Here is a 25,061-nt window from a genome sequence, read left to right as displayed (position 1 = left end):
CATTTCTCAATCTCAACTGCAATGTCAAATCCTTATCATGCTTCCCTAGAGGCTACTTCCTTACGAAATCACAAATCCTGTCTTATTTCATGTGACCAGATTGAAAATAGCCCATTTCCTGGCTGGTTCCACAAGTCTCATAATGGCCCAAATGCATTCCATGAACTTATCCTCGAGATAAGTTTGCCAATTTGCTTTGCCCGGTACACGTGAAGATTAAAACCACCCACCTTTACTGGGGTACTTTCCTTACACGTCCTATTATTTATCAATTTTTTTTTTTTTACTGTCCTAGGTATAACCCCTTTAGCATGCCATAGGTTGCTTCCATCAATGACATTAGTTTTAAATTTCTTATCTCAACCAAACTGATTTTATATCCTGATGTTTCAAGCCAAGATCATTGTACATAACTGTATTGACAGATGCCTTGGCTATATATTACTGTCTTTACAAAGGTGCAGTGCATTGTTGCCTTCTGGTATCAGGGTCACACTCCTGGAAAGGTATCACAATAGATTCCAGTAGAGGTGACATTTCAACATTGGCCTCTAATCTCAGTGTTCCCAACTATCTTTGTGCAGATTTCTGCTTCTTTTTATAATGATTGCTACAAAACACTGGACACGCAGACATTGAAGTAAATCAAATACACAGAGTAGCTTTTCTTAAATTTTATTTACAGCATGGTAACAGGCCCTTTCGGCCCAACGAGTCCACGCTGCCCATTTTAAAGCCATATTAACCTACCCGTACGTCTTTGGAACGTGGGAGGAAACCAGAGCACCGGAGGAAACCCATGCGGACACGGGGAGAACGTACAAACTCCTTACAGACGGCAACGGGAATCAAACCCCGATCGCTGGCGCTGTAATAGCGTCGTGCCAACCGCCACCCCTTTTATTTAACAGCGTTACATCTTGCTGAACAAAATGCAAACCTTAATTTTGTGGCAAGGTAAAATGCTGAACAATACTGAGAGAGACGCACACAAGAGACCGCAGCTGCTGGAATCCAGAGCGACAAACAATCTGCTGCAGGAACTCAGTGGGTTGGGCAGCATCTGTGGGAAGTCTGGGGGAGAAGCATGAAGGAATTGGTCCTAATGCAGGTTTTTGACCCAAAATATTGACAATTCCTCCCCCCCCCTCCCCCACCAGAGATGCTGCTCATTCAGCTGTTCCGCCAAATAGATTGTTGCTGATCAATAGTGTAAGGCAGTCTCATCCTACACAATGTTCTCATACTTCTAGTTATGTGTAAATGGAACCTTTAGAAGTTCAGTCTGCCAGTCAATAAATCAAACTCTAACACTTGCCCTTTAAGGTTTATACACCAACTGCTATATGTCTGTGTATCCAATGGTTGTATAGCAATTACAATAAAAACAGAAATCTTCATAACGCTAGCTGGGGACACTATGATTAAAGGCTTTTATTGAAATGACACCTCCACTAGAATCCATTAAGCTAACTATCCAGGAGTGCATCCCTGACACCAGGAGGCAAGAAAGCATTGCAGCTTTGAAGTAGTGATACAGTGCAGTAACATTCAGCCAATACATCTATCAATAGAGTTGTGTTAAAGGATTACTGCAATGTGCTGTCAGTACTAGAATTGTGCAGACTCTGATTTATAATAACCGAACACCCTGAGCTCATCTTTCAATTTGCAGAGTACAGCACTACAAACCTGTTTGTCAAATCTAGTTTACCAAACCTATTACTGGAGAGTAGGTGGGAGAGGAATAATGGATACACCCTTTGCAGTTATCAGTCCATCACCTGTAGAGGTCACTGAATCTCCCCTTGGGCAAATTTACAGGTTGACTGTAATTTATACGTGCGCACTTGCTTTGCTTTGTAGGAAATGCTTTCTACCATCCGCTTACAATTGTGTATGTTGGTAATGATCCTAATTGGCTGCATTAATCGAAATGTTTTCTGGGAAAATTATTTCATTAACATTAATTAACTTGACATTTGGTAATGATTTTTGGTCTTCGGATGCAGATTACAATTTTTCATAATATGCTATAAAATATCCTTTATTGGATGTACATCTAATAACAATTTCAACCACAAAATCTATTTTTTTGTGTATGACAATCATGTCTATGTTCAATCCTTGGTTACGTTCAGTTAACGGATTGCAAGATTGCAAACAATTTGTTGCCGTACCCTTGGGCTAAGGGAGGAATAATTCTCCAGAGTTCCTCCTCTTGACTGCTGAGTCATTTAAACACTGTTCCCAAGCTGAAGGAACCATTCCAGTACCTGACCACTCTTTCATGCTAAGACTGTTCTTTACCAACATCTAATTCATTTGTTTAAGAACATCAAACCCTATTCCTTTAAATTGCAAGATTCTCTGCAATCCACCATAGTCTCAGAGCTCAATACTAAAAGGGACCATGATCTTCATGGACCACCTATGTCAGCTGTGTAAACTGTTCATTCATGCCACAACCTCAGCTCGTCTGCTTTTGAAAACCTCATTCACGCCTTTGTTACCTCTAGATTCTACGAGTCATGTGCCTTCCTTGGGAGGCAGGATGAAGAATTACTTCTCCTTGCTAGAATGCTTCTTGGACGTGCTCTCTGCATGTGGTTCCCAAGACCCATTACAGAACACAATGCGGGAAGAAATGGAAAAGCTGGAAGAGAGGTTGATGAGAGTAGAGAAATAATAAAAATACAAATCACTTACTTCCCCGGGTCTGATTTTAATGTAGAAGTTACTCCTTTTGTACGAAATCTTAAGAATCTTGGGCCAAGCGAAACGGTTTATTCTTAACCGGTCCCTGTAAATTAGAAGTCCATTTGCACAAACACCAAGCATGATGTCAATCCCTTCAGAGTCCTATGAACAGCAAGCACAGAGAAAGGAGGTCTGTGATCTTAAGTTATTGATGGTGCTTAGTAAGTGTTCAAAATTGCCAGCAGTAGAAGTTCTCCAGTAAACGATTCAGTTCAGAATCTGAATGTTGATCGGCCAAGTAACCACGTTTTCTTTAAGAACCTGATGCCACAAATGAGGCACAGGGAATGGTCCCAAAAGACCATCCAATTTAAGGCTTTTGGCGTTTGAGATGAAACCACTGGCCCCTAGCAGCTTGTGGTGGAATGCTTTGCTGCAATCCTGGTCCCTGAGGCATGTCCAAAGAGAAGGGATAAATGATCACAAGGTAAGCACAGAAAGCTGGGAAGGGTGCTGTAGAGGGAGGAGCGACAAATTATTGGGATAGTGGGGAGAAGAGATCATGGAAAGGAGGGATAGCTTAAGCTCTAGGTTCAGCCAAGTTTATTTTTATATATAGAGAGTTTCCCATAGTATAATGCAGCTGTTCCTTCACAAATCTCTGGTTAGATTACACAAGTATCACAAATGTAGCAGACAAATAATAATATGATAAAACAAATAATACTAAACATTAAGGCTGGGGGCATGAATGGAGCTTTCTGATTATTAGGAATATGGTGGGTTTCACCCTCTCAAATTCATTTCTGCTTCTTCAGTGCATAATCACCCACTTAGGATATTGAATGTACAGGTTTAACTCCTTCAGTCTGAAGAGATATGCTAAATTCAAATCTCTAGGCTATTGTGTTTCCTTTCAAAAAGATATGAACTATTGCTACATTTTAGGATCACCATCGCTTGCTCAAAATAATGCATCTTTTGGAAAGCAGCACCAATTTCCCAAATCCCAGCCTGTGAAACCATGCTGAAAGATAACAATTAAATTAGAATGTGACACATTTATTAAAATAATGGTTAGAAATTGACTCTTTAATAATGGGTCTACACCAGGCCCTCAAGCCACTGTTTATCTGACTAATTTGCCTGTAGTTTAGTCTAACTCATTAAAATAATAATTGAAACGTTAAAAATGCATAAATGGTGTAATTTTGTATCATTGCAAGGTTTTTTTTAGGGCCTTGGAAGTACATGGTTTCACATTTTCAATGAAGGAGCATTAGAAAAAGCAATAATTTATTTGAAACCATAATAGATTTGTTTTTATTTTATTGTTGTTAGTTATCCTCGCAAATAATATATTGATGTTAGTGCTTAAGAACAAGTTTGAACATTCTTTTTTGCCAACTTGCCCATCAATTGCTCAATGCTCTCATGCCAAATAAAATGACTGAATCACTTCATCATTGTAAGTTGCAAAACCGAAGAATTACAAACAGAAGCACTCATGGAGTTACTCCCTACCATGCAAGCGTATTTTTTAAGTATCTGGCAAGAGAAAAATTTGAAGGTTTCATCAGTGTTTGGCATTACGGATACAAGGAAGAGTCTGAAGAGAGGACCAATGGTTAAGATACAGAGAGACCAGATTTTCCTAAAAATTGTAGCTCAGAGTTTGGAAGTGAAATATCAGATCAACAGGCCCAAACAGACATTGAAGGGTAATAAAAAAGCCCCTTGCAGCATTCCAAATCCTAGCATCTCCAGATGACAACTTCCCAATCTCAACAAGAACAGCACATTGATTAAAGCATGACTATTCATCAGAATGGTGGGGATAAATTCTCTACACTTCTCCACTGGTAGGGGAGAGAAAACTTATTCTGCTTTTGAAAAGCACCACATCATTGCTGGCTTCAAAGTACAATCCATGTTTCTAAAGACTGACACTTTCTTTTAATTAAGAGATTTCCTTGAAGGATCAACGCAGAAACACAATGTATAAGCACATTTTTATTTGTGTTAATGGTATAGTTACAGTTGATGTTACAAAATGACTTACTATATTACAAGGATAAAGCTTAATTTCCTTGCCTGAAGAAATATGCCTCACATAAAGACTGGAGATGAGGGCAAAAAGAGAGGCAATAGCCCAATTTCATTTTACCAATAAACTCTCCAGAGTGTTTTTAGACACCCATGGAAACAGGCTAAATTGGCTGAAAGGTCATGATAGCACGTTCAGTGGCAATTTTTGAAAAGGAATTGGAAAAGAAGTGAAAAAAAATAATGCATGACTGTGAGGAAAGAGTAGGGGGGTGTATCTGACTGGATAACTCTTTCAGGCAGCACCTCATGGGAAATGGTCTCCTTTGTTGCAGCATCCATCTATAATGCCATCATACTTGACAAGTTGCTTTGAAAATTATGCTTTATGCTTGTAATGGAGGAAAACTCCTCTGAAAGCCCAACACTAATAATGTCATTAAATAAACACAAATGACAGTGTATGTAACATTAGTATTCTGTGGAAAACTTTAAAAGGAAAAAGACTTCCATATGGTGTTTTACACATCCCTGACACAATGTCCTGAAGCACTTTACAGTCAAAGAAATACTTCTGAAGTGCAGTCACTTTTGTAGAAATTTGCACAAAGCAAGCTCCCACAAAGAGCAATGTGATAACGATCAAATTTAAAAAAAATATATAATTGATAATGAGGGGTAACTACTGATATTGAAAATAACTTCCCCATGCTTCTTCAAAACTTGTGTTGTGGAATCGGAGAATGAAGCTATAGACTTTTAAATAAGTATTAGTATCTTTGTTTTATTTGTACATATTGCCTAAAAGACACCAAAAACACCTGATAGTTGTTACGTTAATAAAGAAATCTATGGAAGAATAGGATTCAGAATGATGATTACCTTGGCATGATGCAAGTCCACTCCATACATAGAGAGTTTCTTAGCATTTTCCAGAAAGTTCATTTCTGCTTCTCCTGGTGTCATGCCCCTATAGGAAAGTCATAATGCACAAAAAACTTATTGTCTCTGTTGAATACAATGACTTGGAAAATAGACACCAACATTGAATGGAATAGTATTTCAGGTTTTCAAATGATAACCAGTCTTTGTCAAATATTTCATTGTATGAGGTCAGTACGTCCCTCATTACAAAAATAATCATTTTCACTGTTTAGTGATAATAGGATTTGGTTTTTTAAAATCCTTTTCAAAGATAAAATTACAATTGCTGAAGGCACTTTGAAATACATCCCTACTCTCAGATGGTTGATGAACAGAGACTTGATAGTGTCATTGAAGTGTTGAAAACAGAAGTGGGCTATTTAGTCCTTCACATCTTCTCCACCATCTAACAGCATCACAGCTGATCTTCTGTCTCAAAGCCACATTCCCACTCTGTCCACATACCCCTTGATGTATTGTGTCTAAAAATCTATCTTCATTTTTCATAAAAATATTGACTTGCCTCCCACCACCTTCTGTGGTAGAGAATTTCACAGATTCACTATTACCTAAGTGAAGAAATTTCTCTTCATCTCAGTCCATAGTGGGTGACCTCATGTGCTGAGACTGTGACTCCTACGTCTAGGAAAAATACCTGCCTTCCTGTCAGAATTTTGTATGCTGCAATAAGATCCCAACCCCCCCCCTTATTTTTCTGAGCTCCAGTGAACACAGGTCTCATCGACCTAGTCTCTCCTCATTGGATAGTTCTCTCATCCTAGCAATTAATCTGATAAAATTGCTGGTGCTCATAGGGATCTTGTGTATCCTTGTACAGGAATCACACAGGCAACATGCTGCTACAACAACCAATTAGGAGGCAAGCAGTCTATTGGCCTTTGTTGTGAGAGGATTTAAGTGCAGAAGTAAAAATATTTTATAGCAATTACATTCAGCCCTGGTGAGACTGCACCAGGAACATTGGGCAAGAAGATCACACCTGCACACAATGTCATATTTGCAATAGAGGGAGTGTAATGAAGGTTCGCAGATTGGATCCCTGGATGGTGAATGGTGGCAGGGGCCAGGGAGGAAGCAGCAGAATTGCATCTTGAGGGAAGATTAATACAGACCAAACATGTTCTCTGAAAATCAAAAAAAAACCTAATTGCCCAGACAATAGAAACCTGAAAATGCTGGGAACACCCAGACAGTCAAGCCACATTTGTGGAAAGAGTGACAGAGCTCACAGACAGATCAGATAGTGTTTGAGGAAGAGAAAAGCCGAGTGAACTTTACATTTGGGCTGTCGCAGAGCAGAAGAGACCACTTCTGATACAAAACAGAAAAAGGGAGTTACCCAAAATTGTTGAATTTAATATCAAATCCCAATGGCTGCAACATACCATACTGTACCATGATGAAAGGAAATTTTTTTCTGCCAGAGGACAATTAAGGCTGAGTCTTCAAATACATTTTTAAAATAGAGGTGATTTTTAAATACTCAAGAAATCAAGTGATATCAGCATTAGTGTAGCAAAGTGGTGCTGAGACAAGAGATCAGCCTTGATCTTACTGAATGGTAAAATAGGCATAAGGGTCCAAGGCATTCTCTTTCTTCCAATTATTATGCTCTTCAGGTCACTCACCTGAAATACTTGGTCTTTATGTTTCCACAGATGCTGCTCGACCTACTGAGTATTCCTACCATTTTGTGTTTATTTCAGATTGGCAGCATCTGCAGTATTTTGCTTTAGTGTTCACCAAGCACTGGGCATGCCAGCATCCCATAGAACAAGCTCAAACACCTGGTCCTTGTTTAGTTTGGTGGCTGAGTGGCAAAATGCTCACAAACACGCTGCTTGCTACTTGGTCAGTCAAGTTGAGACACTGATTAATCTTGCGTGAATCCTCACACAATCTAGAATGGGACTTGATGGATTCGGAGGCTAGCAAAGGAATTTGACTGGATAATAGGTTTTGATCTTGCAAGCTGACTGCCAACCAACTGAGAATAATACAGACTGGATGCCTGGAATCAGGGTACACAATCAGTAGTTTAGCAGAGAAAGGAAACTTTTCAGGTGAGGATAATGCTCAGAACAATAGATCACATCCTGAAGCAGTTCAGCGCATACACGAACAATATAGATAGTTCTTTTACCTGTAGGTCTTGTGCAGCTCCGCCACCCTTTCCTCGAGTTCTTTTGTCTGATTTGGTGCAAAGCGAATCTCACTGACATAGTCAGGTCCATGCTCCTCAGGATCATAATCTCCCAGTTCTGCCTGAACAGTGTATGAACCCAACAGAGCATGTGTAACAAAAGAGCAAGGCAATCGCCCAGAGATAATATCATCTCTCAGCTGCAGACAAAGGTAATACCTGAAGTAGAACAGAGCCAATAGAGCAATCACTGGTGAGACAACACACATCAAATACTGGCTTACTGCCACTCTCTTCCAGTATACTTAAACTCACCAGTCAGGCATAACACAGTACAGCTCCAGTATTGACAAAATAAGAACCTTCGTCAAATACCATCAAAAGAACTAGGCAGCACAGATCAGCTGGGTACTGGCAAATCATTTTGGGGACCCGATTCAATTCCAGCTCAGACCAAGGGCACTGAAGTCCATCCTGCCTCCTGGCTCTGGGAGCAGTAAGCAGGACAATTATCATTAACATGGTGTTATTGGTTAACCGAGCTGGGAACATAGCATGCTGATATAGCGAGAGGAAGCAGGGGATAGGTAGTTTTGGCCCGAGGCTGTGATTAAATCGTGACAGCTTCTCTCTGTTGTGCTGCATCTGAACCAGAAGCTCCAAATTCAAACAATAGACTCCCGAATGGAAAATATTTCCCAGCACACAAAACAGGGCTCACTGACTTCATAGAGCAAATTTAAATAGCAGTGTGCCACCATGCCACGTAGCTCTGAGAGGACTGATGAAAACACCACACATCTTCACCAAGAGCAAGGGAAATACTGGTCAGGAATAAGATTTCACCTGAATGGATAATTTATGTTCAAAGCACATTTTTAAATTTGTACCTAATAATTCAGGTTTAACCTTTTACTTGATTTTGCTCAATTCTCTGACAAAATTAAAGCAGCTTTAGCAAGTTATGTCGAGGCTGGGGGAAATCCTGGTCACTTAAAACAGTTTAAGCATTCAAGTGCAAACTCAAAAGGTCAAGAGTTCACTGTTCAGTGATGCTTTACACACATTCTTGCACTTGACTCAGCTCAGTGGATTTTTGAATGTTTCAGCTGCACTGACAGATGCACTTTTATCAAAGTGAAAATTCCTGACTCTGTGGAGTGGGAGGGAGCAAGGGGAATGCTCGCAGTTCAACTGTAATATTTCAGTTGAACCTCCAGCAGTCTTATCACACAAGAAGCATACAAACCTCTGTAGCCCCACAGGTCTTGCTGGTTTAGCTAAGAGGTTTGACGATTGAGAAGTGATTTGATAACACTTTTAAAAATGGGTTCTTTTTGTCTTCCTATTTCTTTAATTGTGCCCAAATTGGAACAGAAACATACTCTCCTAGAAATTTGATTCAATTTCTCAGCAGCTAGAATTTCTAGGTTTCTGAGTGGCAAGTTCTTGTCTTCATTGCATCTATTCAAGTTTTTACAACAAATGAACATAGCTTTAAAAAAAAACAATGTGAAAACAAAAGCTGACACTCTGAAAAGGCATCAATTAAACCTGTTTTGTGTCATGTTACAGCACTTGTGACTTGCATCTGGTTTATCCTAAAAACACAGCTTTAAAAGAGTTCACCTCAGCCTATTTTAAAAAATAACATTTTTCATGATTCATAATGAAACAGATTGAATTTAAAAAGTCATGGGAAAGCCGAACACATTAAAATAAAAAATAGCACTATGAAGCAAAGACATTCACATTAGGAGACCCTGACACATCTTGAAAATGCATCTTTTTACTCCCTTTTCTCCCCCCACATCTGAGAGAATATTTAAAGCAGAACGACTGACTTAATAGAAGCACTTCCTTTATGTACTTCTTGACTCTGGAAGTGTCCTCTATCAAACAACAAAAACTTTATTAAAAGACTTTTTTTTAAAAAAAGTTACCATTTGATGGAGAAAAGTGTGCATCCATAAAAAAGAAAGATCAAATTTATACTCAAATATATTTCCAGGTAGCATAGCGGTTATGTTACTGGATAAATGGTCTGGTGTCATTCTGATTGAATAATGGAAGCAGATTCTTTCACAACCTTTTAGAAAGATGTAAACGTGCAATTGACCAAGTGCTGGTAAATGGAATTAGTGCAGATGGATAACTGATGATTGGCATGGACATAGTGGGCCAAAAGGCATGATTCTTTGCTGTATGACTCCATTCCTCTACTTCTCACTGCAAGCTGGAGAATTTGTTCAATAAATCCAATATAAGGATACATCAAAAGCAATGGTGAAACTGCCATATTGTCGTAAAAATCTAATGGCCTTTAGGGGAGCCGCAGCAACGTGGTCGGTTCTTAACTGCATTGTGAAGTGGCCATGGAAACCACTCTGTTAAATCCAAACAGCTATGAAAACAGACAGCCAATGGTTCAAGAAAGCAGCTCACTGTCACCTTTTCAAGAGTTTATAGGGACAGACCATGTTGCCCTTGCCACCAACATTTGGATCACATGAATGTATAAAGTTAGTAAATAGCTTCATGTGTACGAGTCAAACAATCGTTAAGCTTACCTTGTGATATCTTCAGAGAGCTGGGTTGGGTCTGGAGGATAGAACTTCACTGTGAATGCAAGATGCCAAGGGCCACCTGCAGAATAAAAGGAAGTCCAACAATATGGAATATATAATAAGGACAATCCAAAAGGCAAGTTATCCTCATAGACTTGACTGTAACTACTGCGTAATGAAAGCCAGAGCCTGCCTCTGAATGGACCACACAATGCAAAGCTGGTGCACGTTCAAATCTTTAAACTCAATTACAATCACACACAATAAAATGTGGTGTTGCTTACTCAAGTGCAATTAGCAAAGAGCTTTGAGAATATTGCAACTCTGCCTCAAGGTTAGAAGTACAGTACCTTAAATGCAGAAAAAATGAAGATATATATAAAAATAAAAGAAGGGTTTATAATTAACTTTTATCCTCTAAGCCCCATCAGACATTCCATAGGTGAAGAAGAGAAGAAGAGAGCATTGTCTATGGACTTGCTGTGTGAAATCAGCAGCTGTGGAATGATTTATTCCAACACTCATGGTCCATGTACATTGAGTGCATTGGGAGTGCATTGTTTTAGTGTTGAACACTGCAGAGGTATGTCAATTCATGTTTTAATCCAGTTTATGATTTCTAATGGAGAGTGCTATTCTCTCAGATTTATTATGGAAGTAATCTGTAAGCAATTAATGATTATACTTGAATAATTGATTTTCATGTTTAATTAACCATCTTTTATTCTGCTACTTCTTCCACTACACTTAAACGGAGTAGGATATTTTTTCCTATCAAACAACTAAACAAGATTTAGAAGGTTTTTCCAAAGCCTTTTTTCAACATATCATGCAATGGAAAATTAATTTATAGCTAAATTCAAGTAATTTGCAGTCAATTACAATCAGATTTTGTAACTTAAATTTGCAGACTAAATTACATGGTAATAGAAGACCGACTGCATTCAATAGTTGCTAGAAATAATTAATACAGGTTAATGTTTGAAGGCTCCAGATCAATGGTTTCAAAATAGAAATTAATTTTCAAAACAAAAATGAATTTTAAAGAATATAACTAACCTACCCATCAACGGAATAGATCCAACTTATTGCGCTCATATCTTAGTACATTATTTTGCTTTCCTTTATCGTAGAAAAATAGTGAATTTTCTATTTTAAATTTTCAAAGAGGCAAATCTCAGATAATCTTCAGGCTGGATTGTATGGTAGCTTTTATTTATTCCAGGGATTTGGGTTAGGCCTACGTTTATTGCCCATATCTACTTGATCAAAAGGATGGTCCAAGAGGAATCAAAAGTCCTTACGACATGGTCTTGTTGCTCTGTTACAGGAAAAGATAACAATGTTTTTCAATAACTCTGGGGATAAATTTAGTTCAGACTCTCTTATGTACGATACAACCTGCAGCATAATCTCTCCATCAAACCCATGTCAGCTCTACACTCTTGTGCACCATCTGCACAGAGTACAGCAGTCCACATAGGGAACAAAGACAAATGCACATTGAAAGATTTCAGACTGGGCATCAGATTGGACTAAACTTTCTTAAAAACAAGATGTCATCTGAAGAAAGCATACGAGGATAAATAAACTGATCAAAACAGGTGCGCATAGGCTTAGGACAAGGGGAAGGAGTTCTAAAGACGATTTGTGGGGAAAGTTGTTTTTTTTAAAAACAGTGGTCGATAACTGGGATTCAATGCCATAAGTGGTGGAATCAGATATAATCACAACACTTGAGCTATTTAGGCAGGCACTTGAATAGACAAGGCATAGAAGGATACTGACCAAATGCAGGCAGATGGGATTAGTGTAGATGAGCAAAATGGTCAACATGGACATGACCGGCCAAAGGCTGTTTCTGTACTGTAGAATGCTATGGCTCTAAAACTAATTAGAACCACTGCCAAAATAGAAAACTAAAAGCAACAGAATAGTTGATGTACAAATTTGAAAAGAAAATGACATGTGTTAAGATTTGAGAAGACTGACAATAGAGGGGAATTTATCACAAGGTGACAGCATCAATTCCAGAAGGACAGTAAATCTATAGCATCTACCTGATAACTTTAAATGATGGTGACAAATAAAGACATGCTTGTAAGAGAGGTGACAATAAGTGGGTTTTGCTGAGCACGTGAACAATCACACATCAAATTGTGTGCACAAGGCGAATGTTAAAGGAAGATGGAGGTTAAAAATTGAATTTATTCCTCAGTGCACCTTAAATAAATTGATGTTATGTGAATTGTTGGCAAAAGAGTGGTATGAAAGACTCACTTCGAATTTGTTTCTTTATATCTTTTGAAGGGTCCAGCCAGTTCTGAAAATAATAAAAAAAATGTTTAATCAGAAAAACATGACATAAATATTTCTAGTCACCTACTTTTCACATGAAGAGGTAATTGCCCCTGACCAACATTATTTACAATATCTAAAGTTAAAAGTATTTACAGAGTTTTTGATTAAACCTATAATTGTTGACCACTGCATGGATAATGCTAAGCATTTACATTATTCTATAAATACAACTTGTCAAATTGTTTCCTCTTGGAACAAAACATAGATGCCTGTTATAACTTGGGAATCGGTGCTTCATGTTCAGTTTTTATTTGAATGTCAGCCATAAATAGAAAACAACTGATTGCTTAACATTTCCCCCCCTAAAAATGTGTTTAGCTCCATACAGACAGATACATTTACTGCAATAATAAAAAAAAATCACAGTTCTGTGATTGCTTCAAGGAGACCAATTCTGAGGCACAACTCTTACAAGTGAAGAATCTGGCATTATGCACTGTTTCAGGAATTAGAAGCATGTGTCTTTTGTAACTAAAACCTTAAAAATATTTGAATATGCAGTTTGTGGTTAAAAAATGTCTCCATTCATTAATTGATAGCTGATTTATGAATGGCAACATTCATGCAGCTTAAGGACAACAATGCAAATTTATATTTTGGAAACACCCAAAATATGTACAATTATAAAGGAAATAATATCGGAAGAAAAGATGCACATCCACACATAATCATTATTTTTTTTCTTTTAAGCAGACTTCCTTCCAATCCTGCCTTCATGGATTTACACTGATTGCTCCCAAAGGCAATTAAAAATAAATCCCATTTCTAAGGCAGGCTGGGCTTACAGTTATCATGAAGCTTTGTTGTTCCATTATGAGTGGTGCACCATGCAAAACCACATTGTTCCTATTTACTGGATACTCATTTTGAGTTTGCACTGGTAATTCTCCAAATGGTATTACACATATCACTGAGGGAGATACTCAGAGTCCAAGTGTGACCTCATCAGCAGGATAATTACTACTGCAGTAAACCACTCCACACCACAAAAGCAACATCAACAGAAATATGGAAGGAGGGACATAGGGAGAAAATTAGTTGTAGTTTAGAAATCTGGACTTTTTTTCCCCCATTCTAGTAATCATGCACTTCAATCACCCTCAAGTTCATTCACAAATATGCAGGAAGAAATTAAATTTTGGCTCAGGGTGGCAACATAAAAATAATGGGCTAATTTGCCACACTGTCCCTTCAGTGTGTAACATGAACTACGTTGAAAATCATTTCCAAATGCTTGTTCGGTGACAGCAGTTAGAAGCCATCAACCCAAACAGTAATTTTCTTTCTTCATTTTACCAATGTCTGTCTGCAACAACAGTCAGATTCCCTGGTGGCTGATTAGTGTTTGAATTCTCTGCCAATCCTCTGATTTGGGACCTGTGTTTTGTTATGGTCTGGGAGACTTTATTTTCGCATTAGTTGGCTTTTGAAGTCAGACAATCAAAAAAAAATTGGGTAGGTTGAATTGGAATGAAGAGGCCCAAGATGGGTTATTTTTCCATGAGGTTTTACCAGTGCAAAATAGATTCTTGCTTTTGGAATCATTTTATAACCATGACAACTATTAAATAGAGTTCAAATACAATCCTCTACACTTTTGATAATGAATATCTTAATGATATTTCAGAAAGACGCTCCAACAATCCCTAAATGTACATAAACATCCAATGTTACATCCAATTATCCAGCGTCTCTATCTCTGAATTTTGTCCCAGTTTGAATCCAAGCATGACAGACCGTACATTACACACCTCGCATGATATTCTTATATGATTGCTGCTGCCGCCTCACTATTCCAGTGACCCAGGTTCCACCCTGACCTACGGTGTTTTCTGTGTGGAGTTTGCACTTTTTCCCCTCCGTCTTCATGGATTTTCTCCAGGTGCTCCAGTTCCCTCCATCATCCCAAAGGTGTGTAAACTGTTAGGTTAACTGGATATTGCTAATCACACCAGGGTGTACATCTCCCAGGGCTGAAATGGTTGCCACAAGAGGATGCGGGTTTAAGGTGCTGGGGAGTAGGTACAGAGGACATGTCAGGCGTATGGTTTTCACTCAGAGTGGTGAGTGCATGGAATGGGCTGCCGGCAACAGTGGTGGAGGCGGATACGATAGGGTTGTTTAAAAGACTCTTGGATAGGTACATGGAGCTTAGAAAAATAGTGGGCTATAGGTAAGCCTAGTAATGTCTAAGGTAGGGACATGTTCGGCACAACTTTGTGGGCCGAAGGGCCTGAATTCTGCTGTAGGTTTTCTACGTTTCTGTGAGTCGTAAAAACTTTTGGGGGGGGGGGGGGGGGGGGGGGCGGGAAGATGATCAGAAAGTCGGGAAAATAAAATGGGATTAATGTTAATGAGTGGTTGTTGGTCGGTGCAAACTAAGTTAGCCAAAGGACCCACGCTCTATGACACTATAACCTGCTATACATCTGACAATACTGGAGTGATTAATATTGCACTGGCTGTTGGACAATTTGGAATCCTTATCTGGAATTTGTCTGTGGAAGGTACTACATAATGAAAGTCCTTTTTTCTTCATCAAACAGCATGGATACAACCATAATGCCACATGTATATGTTGCACTGCTGCATGGTTGACAGTGTTTCTCAGAAAACCAAGGAAGACACCTGCAGTGATACATAGAATTATATTACTTACCTTCTGACTTTCAGAGTCACAGAAAGTCAGACCATAGTAATCCTTCTCCAGCAGGTTGAGGTGCTCACAGACTAGATCAAATAGCATTTGGCCTTTGGCACGCTTCTACAAATTGGAGAAAAATTACAGCATTACAAAACCGAGAGGCTATAAAATGTGTACGTCTCACATTAAAACAAAACAAAGCCTGTTCTCTGGGTTCAAGTTACAGACTGGATTAATAGAATTCATGGGCTACTGTTAGCATCATAACAACGCTGTAAAGCTATCCACTGACTACAGATCTTCTTTGCAAAGATTTTTCAGCCTTTGACCCAAATCTCAATGGAGTTCTCAGACAGTCATCTGTGAAGAGTCCCAGGAGTTGCAATAAAGCAGGAAGATCTGACTTGCCAACTTCTATGCCCTTGCTTTTTAAAGATTGGTGACCAACACCTTATAGCGTGTGCTCTGATCAAAGTTGTTCCTTTAAACAAACATGAAAAAAATATTAGAAGAGAAAAAAAGATCCATTTTGAGCATTTGACTGTCTCTCGTGGATTAAATGTTACTGATAGATCTGCATAATGGATCCAGCTATTGAGCTGATAGGAGTTGAGAGTTTTAATAACCTTCACGAATCACAGGCCAACTCCAATGTGCATTGCCAATGGTACGTGCCGAGGATATATTGCCCTTGTGACACCCTTCACATCATATTATTTTTATGGGGATCTGGACAAAGAAAAAACTAGCTTTAAAGTAACAGTTACCAGTTTCAGTGTAATAGTTACAACAGCTGAAAATTACACTGACGTGTGACCAGAGGTGCAACTATTGCTTACCTAGCCATATTCTACAGCTCCTCATGGGCTAACAACTTCTGATTTTCACAATAAGTAGGTGGTGATTTCACCATAGCTGCACTGTGTGTGTCACCATCTATTTTTGCCCTCCACTGTTTGAAGCAAATACATTTGATTGTCTCAAGGACAGCACAATTTCGAGGTTTTCTCTGCTCACTTGACATTTTTGCTTAAATTTCAGCAGTCTTTTCACGTTGTATTTCTCAAACTTCATTATCTCTTTCAGATTTCACTGAGATTTCTTCAGTGTGTTGTTGAACCGTAAAGTTACAGAACATTGAAAAATAAACACTCAGAAGTACTTGCAACACAATTACACACAAACTGATTCTTTCTAACTTGACAGCTAAATTGGCCAGAAGGCAGCAGCAGAAGTTAAAGTCAAATATCTTCAAGTGGTTAAATGAATAAATGCAGGAGTGAACCAGCTGCCTTTTTATTCCTTCACACAGAAACTGAATTACTTGCAACACACACAAAATGCTGGAAGAACTCAGGTCAGCAGGATCCATGGAGGGAAATGAACAGTCAACGTGTCGGGTCGACACTCTTCATCTTATTTGCTTCTAACTTCCTCTGGTGGTTCACTGGTTAGGATGAAACTGGTTCATCCACTTAACTAGAAACAAAACACGTGGGGTTCTACAATTAATCGGAATATCTTTCATGGAGTGTTTTTAAACTGTTGCCTTCATTTTTAACTTTTATTTGCTGCAGGCTCTATGAATTTCTGAAAATAGCTAAGTGATTTTGAAAACAGTATCACAAAAAAAGGCACCGTATTTTCACTTTGTGGCCACAGTATTGCACTCCAAAATTTAAAGTAGTTTAATGCAATTTTTTCACATTAATGCAAACAAAAACTTGAAGCAATATGCAGCACTGAAGCCAATTTTATCTCACCTGTAACTGATCACTGATTTGCTCTTCATTCAAGTCTTCTTATTTTAATGTCAAACCTCAAGAGGTTACAACAACAGAGGTATAATATGGCCAGAACATAAGTACGAGCATTCACTACAAAGTGGTCACTGCATTGCTGCAGTATTAAATGACAACTGTTACTCAGACTGGCATAGAAAATGTGGTAGACTGAATCCTACAGCAGGGAAACAGGCTCTTACATGTCTATCCAAGCTAGTCCCATTTGCTAGTCCTATTTCCCATCTGAATACCTCAGATAATAGAGCAATAGTCACTGTGCAGCTCCGTCTCACACTGATTTATCCCTTTTCTAACCGCATAAATTTTTTTTTGTTTTGAATGTACAAATCTGTTTTTTTTTGTATACACAGAACCTCCTTCTTAGGGTATTTCAATGGAGGCATTGACAAGTAATGATTTCAATATTGAGCATTAACAGTGGGAATTACTTTGTGGAAAATCATCAACCTGCAAACCGATTTTTGTTTCCACTGATAAGCATTAAGGAAAATCATGGATTTTGTGTTTCCAATTCCCTGCAAGTAAAGTGCCATTCGGAATCCCATTTTGTGTTCACACTGAGTACAAAAATCACATCAAGACTGTTTTCAAACACTCACGGAACTAACGTGCTTTAAATATATAAAATCCCAAACACTTTAACGCCAAAAGGATCCAATGCAATTTAAATTACAAATTAACCAAGCAGTACTGCAAAAATATAACCATCATGCACATTGTGATCATGGGTCTGTAAGGAATGTCTCAAACACATTCACCAATAAACAGGATAAGGAGTGCTAGTTATTATCTCTCAGACAAAACAGGCCATTGTGCAAGAGGGAACAAACTAACCTGCAACAACTGTAGCGAAACACATTGCACAACTTCCAATTTCTGTTACAATTAATAACATGTGTGAAGAAATCTGATTTGTCTCAGGTTTTATTGAATTTTGAATGAGCGGACTAAGTGCAAATTATAAATCGGTTCAGCTAACTTTAGCCAAATTGGAGCCCTGTAGCATTTGTTAGGGGTCTAATCAGCAGTTATTTGACTCACAATAGCACGCTGACATTCCATCGCAAGTCTTGCAGTTCAAAGGCTGATAAGAAAAATAACAGAAAATGCTCAAAGTAGTCAGGAATTTAGAAGGCAACCAAGAAGAGACAAACATAGGTCATTGATCTGAAGCATTAACTTTATCAGAACTGAGAACAAGATGAATATTGAAATTCTGGAAATATTCAGCATATCCAGCAGCATCTGAGGAGAGAGAAACAGATTTAATGTTTCAGGACAATGAGCTTTCATCGTAAGTGGGAATGGAGATACTTGCAGTTCATGACGCAAAGGGGGAAAGGGAAGGGAAAACAAAAAGGGAAGCTTTTCAGTCACATCGCAAGCAGAGAGATTAAGTGACGGATGGGATAATGTGCAAGGTTACTAAAGCCTAGGAGGTGACAGTGTGGAGTGATTAACCTGAATTATCAAAGGATTTTGGAAGGAACATTAGAAATCTAAAATAAAAATGCTGCAAAGTCGATTATCTAAAATTGTGGCAGTCAGAATCTAGAAGGCTGTGTTGTGCCCAGTCAGAAATTGAGGTGATGTTCTGAGCTCAAATTGAGCTTTGCCAAACATCACATACTATCCCTTCCCCTGGTTTGGCTGAAACTCGCAAACCTGGACAATTGGCAAGAACATATTCTGCTTCTAATCTAACATTTGCAATGTTAATCCCTGAACTGGTGACAGAGATTGTTAAATCAAACAATGCAGCATCTTTACCTTTACTCCCTTTGCATTTTTTCACTGCCTGGCCAGATTATAGTCTTTCAATGTCCAAAAAGAGAGGGGCACAAGGATAGAGCTGTGCTGTGGGAAGAGGGTGAGGGGATGGCAAGTAAAAAGGTTGGTGCTCATCTGCATCTTTTAAAGAAAAATCTGTTGTCTGATGCGAGTGAAACGGGATGCAGGATTAGACATGAGCAAATTGTCACCAGGTCTCATCCTTGGCTTTGGCCAAGAATCTAACGACCACTGTAATGATAATGAGGATTATTCCATGTGGGATAGGATACTCTCAATACCACGTTCCACTTGCATTAGTTCCTGCTGCAACCGAGACAGAAGCGTGCAGCAAAAGTCACGCAAACCATTTGATTGTAAGATTGAGAAGGTGGCGGCAAGGGCATCTGCGGACTGCAAGTCTGAGGCTTATACAGTGCTCGATGTGTGAAGGAGAAGGAGATGAACATTGGTTTGAGTTCTGATCGACAGTGGTAGCTTGTGATGTCATTGTGGGGGTGGGGTGCAAGCTGACTCAGGCATGAGGCTGTCAGTGCCATGAGTGTGACTGGAACTTTGAAGATGTATTCACTGACCTTGACCACTGGGGCAGGACCTAATCCATTTGTAACACCGTATCCAAATCCTTGGGCTTTGGTTTTTGACACTGGCCACCACTATCTTAGGAAGAGGTTTCTGGATGGCCTGCGAATTTCATTCACCTCGTCCACAACCCAAATCCCCCAGTAACGGCCTCCGGTAGATCTGGTAAAATTAGAACCGAGTTTCCTTCATTTATCAGGACTCACCTCCAGAACGACCAACAACACCTGCTCCAGTCACAACACAGCTCTCCCAACACAAGGTATAGACTCGCTTTACCTCGAGCTAACCACTCTGGATACCATCCTCCTGCTAAATGCAGGATAGTTTGCAATGACAGCATCTTCAGACAGTATAGGTATCCTGATGCCTGTATTGTAATCAAGGGATGCAGGACAATCTTGCCTCTTGATCCTCATGTTTATACCCAAGGCTATTAAGACAGGACACCACACCCACGCCATCACCTTGTAGCAAATCCCCTAGTTCTAAGTTGTACAGACAAAAGCAATGTAATTAAACGTTACATCTCGATATAAAATAATCCTTTCATATTTTGTTACCTTGCACTCAGTCCTTCTGTCATTTAATCTCTCTGCTTTCTACGTGACTGGAAACCTTCCCCTTTGTTCCATCTTCCCTTTCCTCTGCATCATCAAATACAAATCTCGATTCCCAGTTATGATTAAAAAGTCATTGTCCCAAGGTAATTGCTCAATTTAATTGAGCGACAACAAAACAACTCAGATAAGGTGCAGGCTGAATCAAAAAGTTGCAACCCTCAAAGTGGAGGGCGATGTGGGAGGGAAGGGTCAGTGAGATTAAATGTCAGCACAACATCGTGGGCCAAAGGGCTTGTACTATGCTCTCGTGTTCCAATGTTCTCTGTTCTCACCTGGGTGAGATTGCCTATAGACATTAATAATTTTACAGAGCATTACCAAGATTCTGTAAAGGTTTCCTATGAAAAGCTTCAAGTAGAATGATTAGCAATACTTCAATTTAATCTGCACAAAGACATACCAAAATTGAAATTCACTAATTCCACCCCACTACTACATCTGGGATCTCCCTACCTACGCATACAGTATGCTGCGCAGACCCAACACATTGTACGTGCATTCTGTTTAAAAGTTGTTTAGTTCATTTTTCATTCTGATTATCTTCATTAAATCTGATAAGATTTGAATAAAGGGCAAAATTACAACAGTGGCCTGAAGGTAACTGGAACATTAATGCATGAGAGTGAGAAATGTTTGGTGAGAAAAGATCAAAGTCCCTTTGGTCTTTCTTCATCATGCTGGTCGTTGAATAATTATTGTAATCCATCTCTATCAATTAGTCTACAACTGACCCAGCCGTGACTGGAGGAAAATCCCCATTGGCGGAGATCTTTGGGAAAAGGTCCAAAGTCTCCTGTGCTTCCCACTTACTGCACCTCAGGTCTCCAATTCCACATCCCATCACATCAATAACTGGCTGGTGTGGCAGATTGGGGGGGGGGGGGGGGGGGTGGGGCGGGGAATAAAAATCAGCAAAATATATATTCAGAAGTATAGATGCATTAAATTATAATAACCTAGCAATTAATATTGGAGTTATTAGTGCAATGTATCTTTACCGCAGTCATATTATATTCCTTCGTCACAGGGATAATAAACCATTTAACCTAAATAGCCTAAAGTCGCCATTAAATGAGTAGACAGAGAGAAAAAAAAAATCACATAATGTTGTTAAAAGCCAGCATTGCTGAGAGTTTAGAGGCTAATGAGATAAGAACTACATCCTCTTTTATTGGAATTGAAAACTTCCATTTTGTAAAGACAAAATGCAGAATGGAGAACAATGCAGAAAAATTGAAATAGAAGCAAATTGCTGGCAATACTTCTGGAAGCCAGTCAAAACCTGTGGAGAGAAAGAGTCATCATCAGATACTCCAGATACCCCTCCTCTCAAATCAGTGCCATACTCACTGAGGCATCACACGGTCTTTTGACTCACAATACTTTTTGCAGTCATAGAGCTGATTTATCTGGAAAAGTGGGTAACATCCCTGATATTTTTCTTCAGGCCTGACAAAATGGCCCTGTATCTCCCACCTCACTAAACAAGAGCTCAACTTTGTGCTCCCCTTTGGTCAGACTGCCAGCTGAGACGAATTCTGCCCTGAAGTACCAGCTGCAACGCAGTACTCATCCTTCAGTCCCATTTTACACATTAGAAGAGCCTACTCCCTGAAATTGCATTACACAGCACTCCCCAGGTTGCTACCTGCCCTCGCTGGAACACAAGTTAAATTCAAGCTAAATGATTCCTCAAGCAATTAGATGATTTGTCTGACCTGGTATTTGAATCTCTGGAGATTACATTTTTGACAGAGAGGTGCCCCTCTCATTAAATAATTCATTTGCACAACCTTTTGTAAGTTAGAGTGAACAAAATCATGGTGAAAAGGACACAGAGAAATAAAACCAACTCCTAATCAAATATATTGTCCAGGATTATTTAATGAATATTAGAGTTATGTTCTGTTCCCTGTCCAAACCTACTCTGAGTCAGACTATTTTAAGAATAAAATGAATCAGCATCATTTTTTTTCCTTTACACCCAGCAAAGAAAAGCTAACGTATTACTGTGATAATTCACCTGTATTGAAACCTGTGACTTTATTCCAGTGAGAGCTGGGAACAAAACAATACAATCTATCCATCAAAACAATCCACTTATCATTGGCACAGAGTAAATCCATTGTCATTTTCCCTAGTTTTGTGACTCGGAAAGAAAAATCTCTGAAATGGGAAGAACACAGTATGAATACTCTCAGGAGGATAAATCAACATAATTTACAGGACACAGCTTTGCCAAAGGAACTCACATCTCCAAATCCAAGAGGAACAGTTTTACAATTGAATTTGGCAGAAATGAAAGTTCTTCGACAGCCTTCAAAGGGTGCTATTGTTATTTTTCAATTTTCTTTTCAAGTCTTGAATTAATTGTTCATCAGTGCCAACGATCTGGCCAGTAAGCATTGGCTCTTATTTCTTCCCTGCGTGTCAATCAAACAGAAGACTTGCATCACAGAAAACAAAGTACGTACACAAAACAAAAATGTCCATTTTATGTTTTCAGCAAATGTAACATCTAATGCAAGGTCAAAAAGTCAACCTCATTCTTAATGGAAAATGGAGCTATGAGCAAAACGTTGCTGCCAAGTTTTGAACACCATACTATCCTTGTAATGGAATTCTTTGATATATTTCAACAAACACCATCAACTTCATGCATCATTTTCGTCACGTCAATGTCGTGAACCAATGCTTCCACTTCCTCCCTCACCCTGCGTAAAATATCTCGCAATTTCTTCTCCTAATGGTTATCATCAGTGGGAGGATGGGGCAAGGTTGGGGAAGCTAGCTAATGCGCAGTGGGGAAACAACAGGCTCCTGCCTCAGCACTCCACACAGCAGTACATTACCTTGTTAATGTCTTATTTTAATGAATCCATTCATCTAAAACAAATATTCCCAATATTACTGTGTGGAAGGTAACACTGAATTAATAAATCATCATCTCTCTTATAACAGTGCCTTCAGGATTCCAATCCCCGCTTTAACGTTACTGAATACTAATGAGATCCCCTGAAATCGCTCAATGCCAACTTTGGATCCCAATATTAAAATAAAAACAAGCTAATGAATCCATTAAAAAAGGTATGCAGAACACAAATTCTAAATTGCATTCAGGCAAACCATGTTTAGCCAGTATGCAGTAAGCCCAAGACAGGGGGCAATTTTGCATTTAGTTTTAGGGAATGAAGCAGAGAGGAGGGTCAATGGACAGGGAACTTTGGTCCCAGTTCAGTTAGATTTAGCATGGTTATCAAAAAGGACATAGATAATACAAACACCTACAAATTCTCCTCAGTCGCACACCATACTGATTTGAAAGTATCTTGCTGCTCCTTTACTGTTACTGGGTCCAAACCCTGGGAGTTCCCTAGACTCTGGGAGAATCTTCACCAGAAGGACTGCAGTAGTTCAAGATGGCAGCTCACCTTCACAATGAGGAAAGGGCAATAAATGCTGATCTTGAGGCAGCAGTTCTGGTCACTTTTAAGGTGAGATGTGCACTGGAGAGATCGCAGATGGGATTTATGGGTGTGTTACAATTGCAGCAATTAAGGAAAGATTGGATAAGATGGAGACAAAAGAGACAGCAGACACTAGAATCTGAAGAAACACACAAAATGCTGGAGGAACTCAGCGGGTCAGGCAGCATCGATGGAGGGAAATGGACAGTTGATGTTTTGGGTCGAGACCCTTCATCTGGACTGAGAGATAGAGGGGAGATGGCCAGAAATAAAAAGGTGGAGGGAAGGGGTGTAGCAAGAGCTGCAATAGGTGGGGCTGGGGGTGGGGGTGGTGATAGGCAGGTGGGAGAGGGGAGAGTGGGAATAGCATCAGAAGTTGGGAGCTGAAAGGTGGAAGTGACAAAGGGCTGAAGATAATGAAATCTTATAAGTGGAGCATGGAACAAAGGGAGGGAGGTGGGGAGGGCAGAGGGGAATAGTGGGGTGGATGAGGGGAACTGGGGGAGGAATATGTAGGTGATTGGGGGGGGGGGGGCAAGTAAATCAGGAGGAGACAGAAAAGGAACAGAGGGGGAGTAGTTCCCAAAGTTGGAGAATTCAATGTTCATACCACCAGGCTGAATGTTAGCAGGCAGAATAGGAGCTGTTCCTCTAGTCTGCTGGATAAAATAGGATTGTTTTCTTTGGAACCGAGAAGGTTGTGGGCCTTCTGAGGGCTTACAGCCTTCACGGAGCTATAAAATAAATGAGTGGCTTAAATAGAGTAAATACAAATAACCTATACTCCTTAACAGAGATATCAAAAACCAGGATGGACAGGTTTGAAAGTGATTGTAGGAGGATTACAGGGAGATGAGGAAAACAAAATTTCCACCCTGGAGACCAGTAGAGCTCTGGAACTCACTGCCCAGAAAGGTGAGAGGCAGAAACCTGTATCACATCTAACCAGTGCTTGAATGCTTGTTTGAAGAGCCATAAGCTGCAGGGCCTCAGATATACTGTTGGAAGTTGGGATTAGGTTAGATAACTCTTTTCTGACAGGCACAGCCAGGATAACCCGATTTCACAGGGTAGTGAAAAAGACATTTAGCATACTGGCCTTCATCAGTCAGGGCACTGATGATAGGAGTTGGGACATTACGTTGCAGTTGTACAAGTCGTTGGTGAGGCTGCACTTGGAGTACAGTTTTGGTCACCCTGTTGCAGGAAAGATGTAGTTAAACTGGAAAGAGTGCAGAAAAGGTTTACGAGGATGTTGCAAGGACAGAAGGGCCTAAGTTATAGGGAGAGGTTGGCCGAGCTAGGTCTTCATTCCTTGTTATGTTAGGAGGATGAGGGGCAACCTTATAGAAGTGCTTAAAATTATGAGAGGTGGACGGTAACAGTC

General features: G+C 39.5%; 1 protein-coding gene across 13 annotated transcripts in view; it reads right to left on the bottom strand.

Annotated features, from left to right (window-relative positions):
• The window catches only part of LOC127578716 (remodeling and spacing factor 1-like), a 208,060-nt gene that overhangs the window by 48,985 nt on the left and 134,014 nt on the right, over positions 1–25,061 (bottom strand). For all 13 annotated transcript variants that reach the window (XM_052031065.1, XM_052031077.1, XM_052031072.1 and 10 more), the window contains exons 4-9: positions 15,422–15,526; positions 12,682–12,724; positions 10,405–10,480; positions 7,835–8,053; positions 5,629–5,716; positions 2,710–2,862 (exon numbers count right to left, since the gene is read on the bottom strand). In XM_052031065.1, the coding sequence (XP_051887025.1) occupies positions 2,710–2,862; positions 5,629–5,716; positions 7,835–8,053; positions 10,405–10,480; positions 12,682–12,724; positions 15,422–15,526 (684 nt within the window). The remainder of the gene's footprint in view (positions 1–2,709; positions 2,863–5,628; positions 5,717–7,834; positions 8,054–10,404; positions 10,481–12,681; positions 12,725–15,421; positions 15,527–25,061) is intronic.

The sequence above is a fragment of the Pristis pectinata genome, chromosome 16 (assembly GCF_009764475.1).
Source record: "Pristis pectinata isolate sPriPec2 chromosome 16, sPriPec2.1.pri, whole genome shotgun sequence".
Taxonomy (NCBI): domain Eukaryota; kingdom Metazoa; phylum Chordata; class Chondrichthyes; order Rhinopristiformes; family Pristidae; genus Pristis; species Pristis pectinata.
This window is presented reverse-complemented; position numbering and strand designations above follow the sequence as displayed.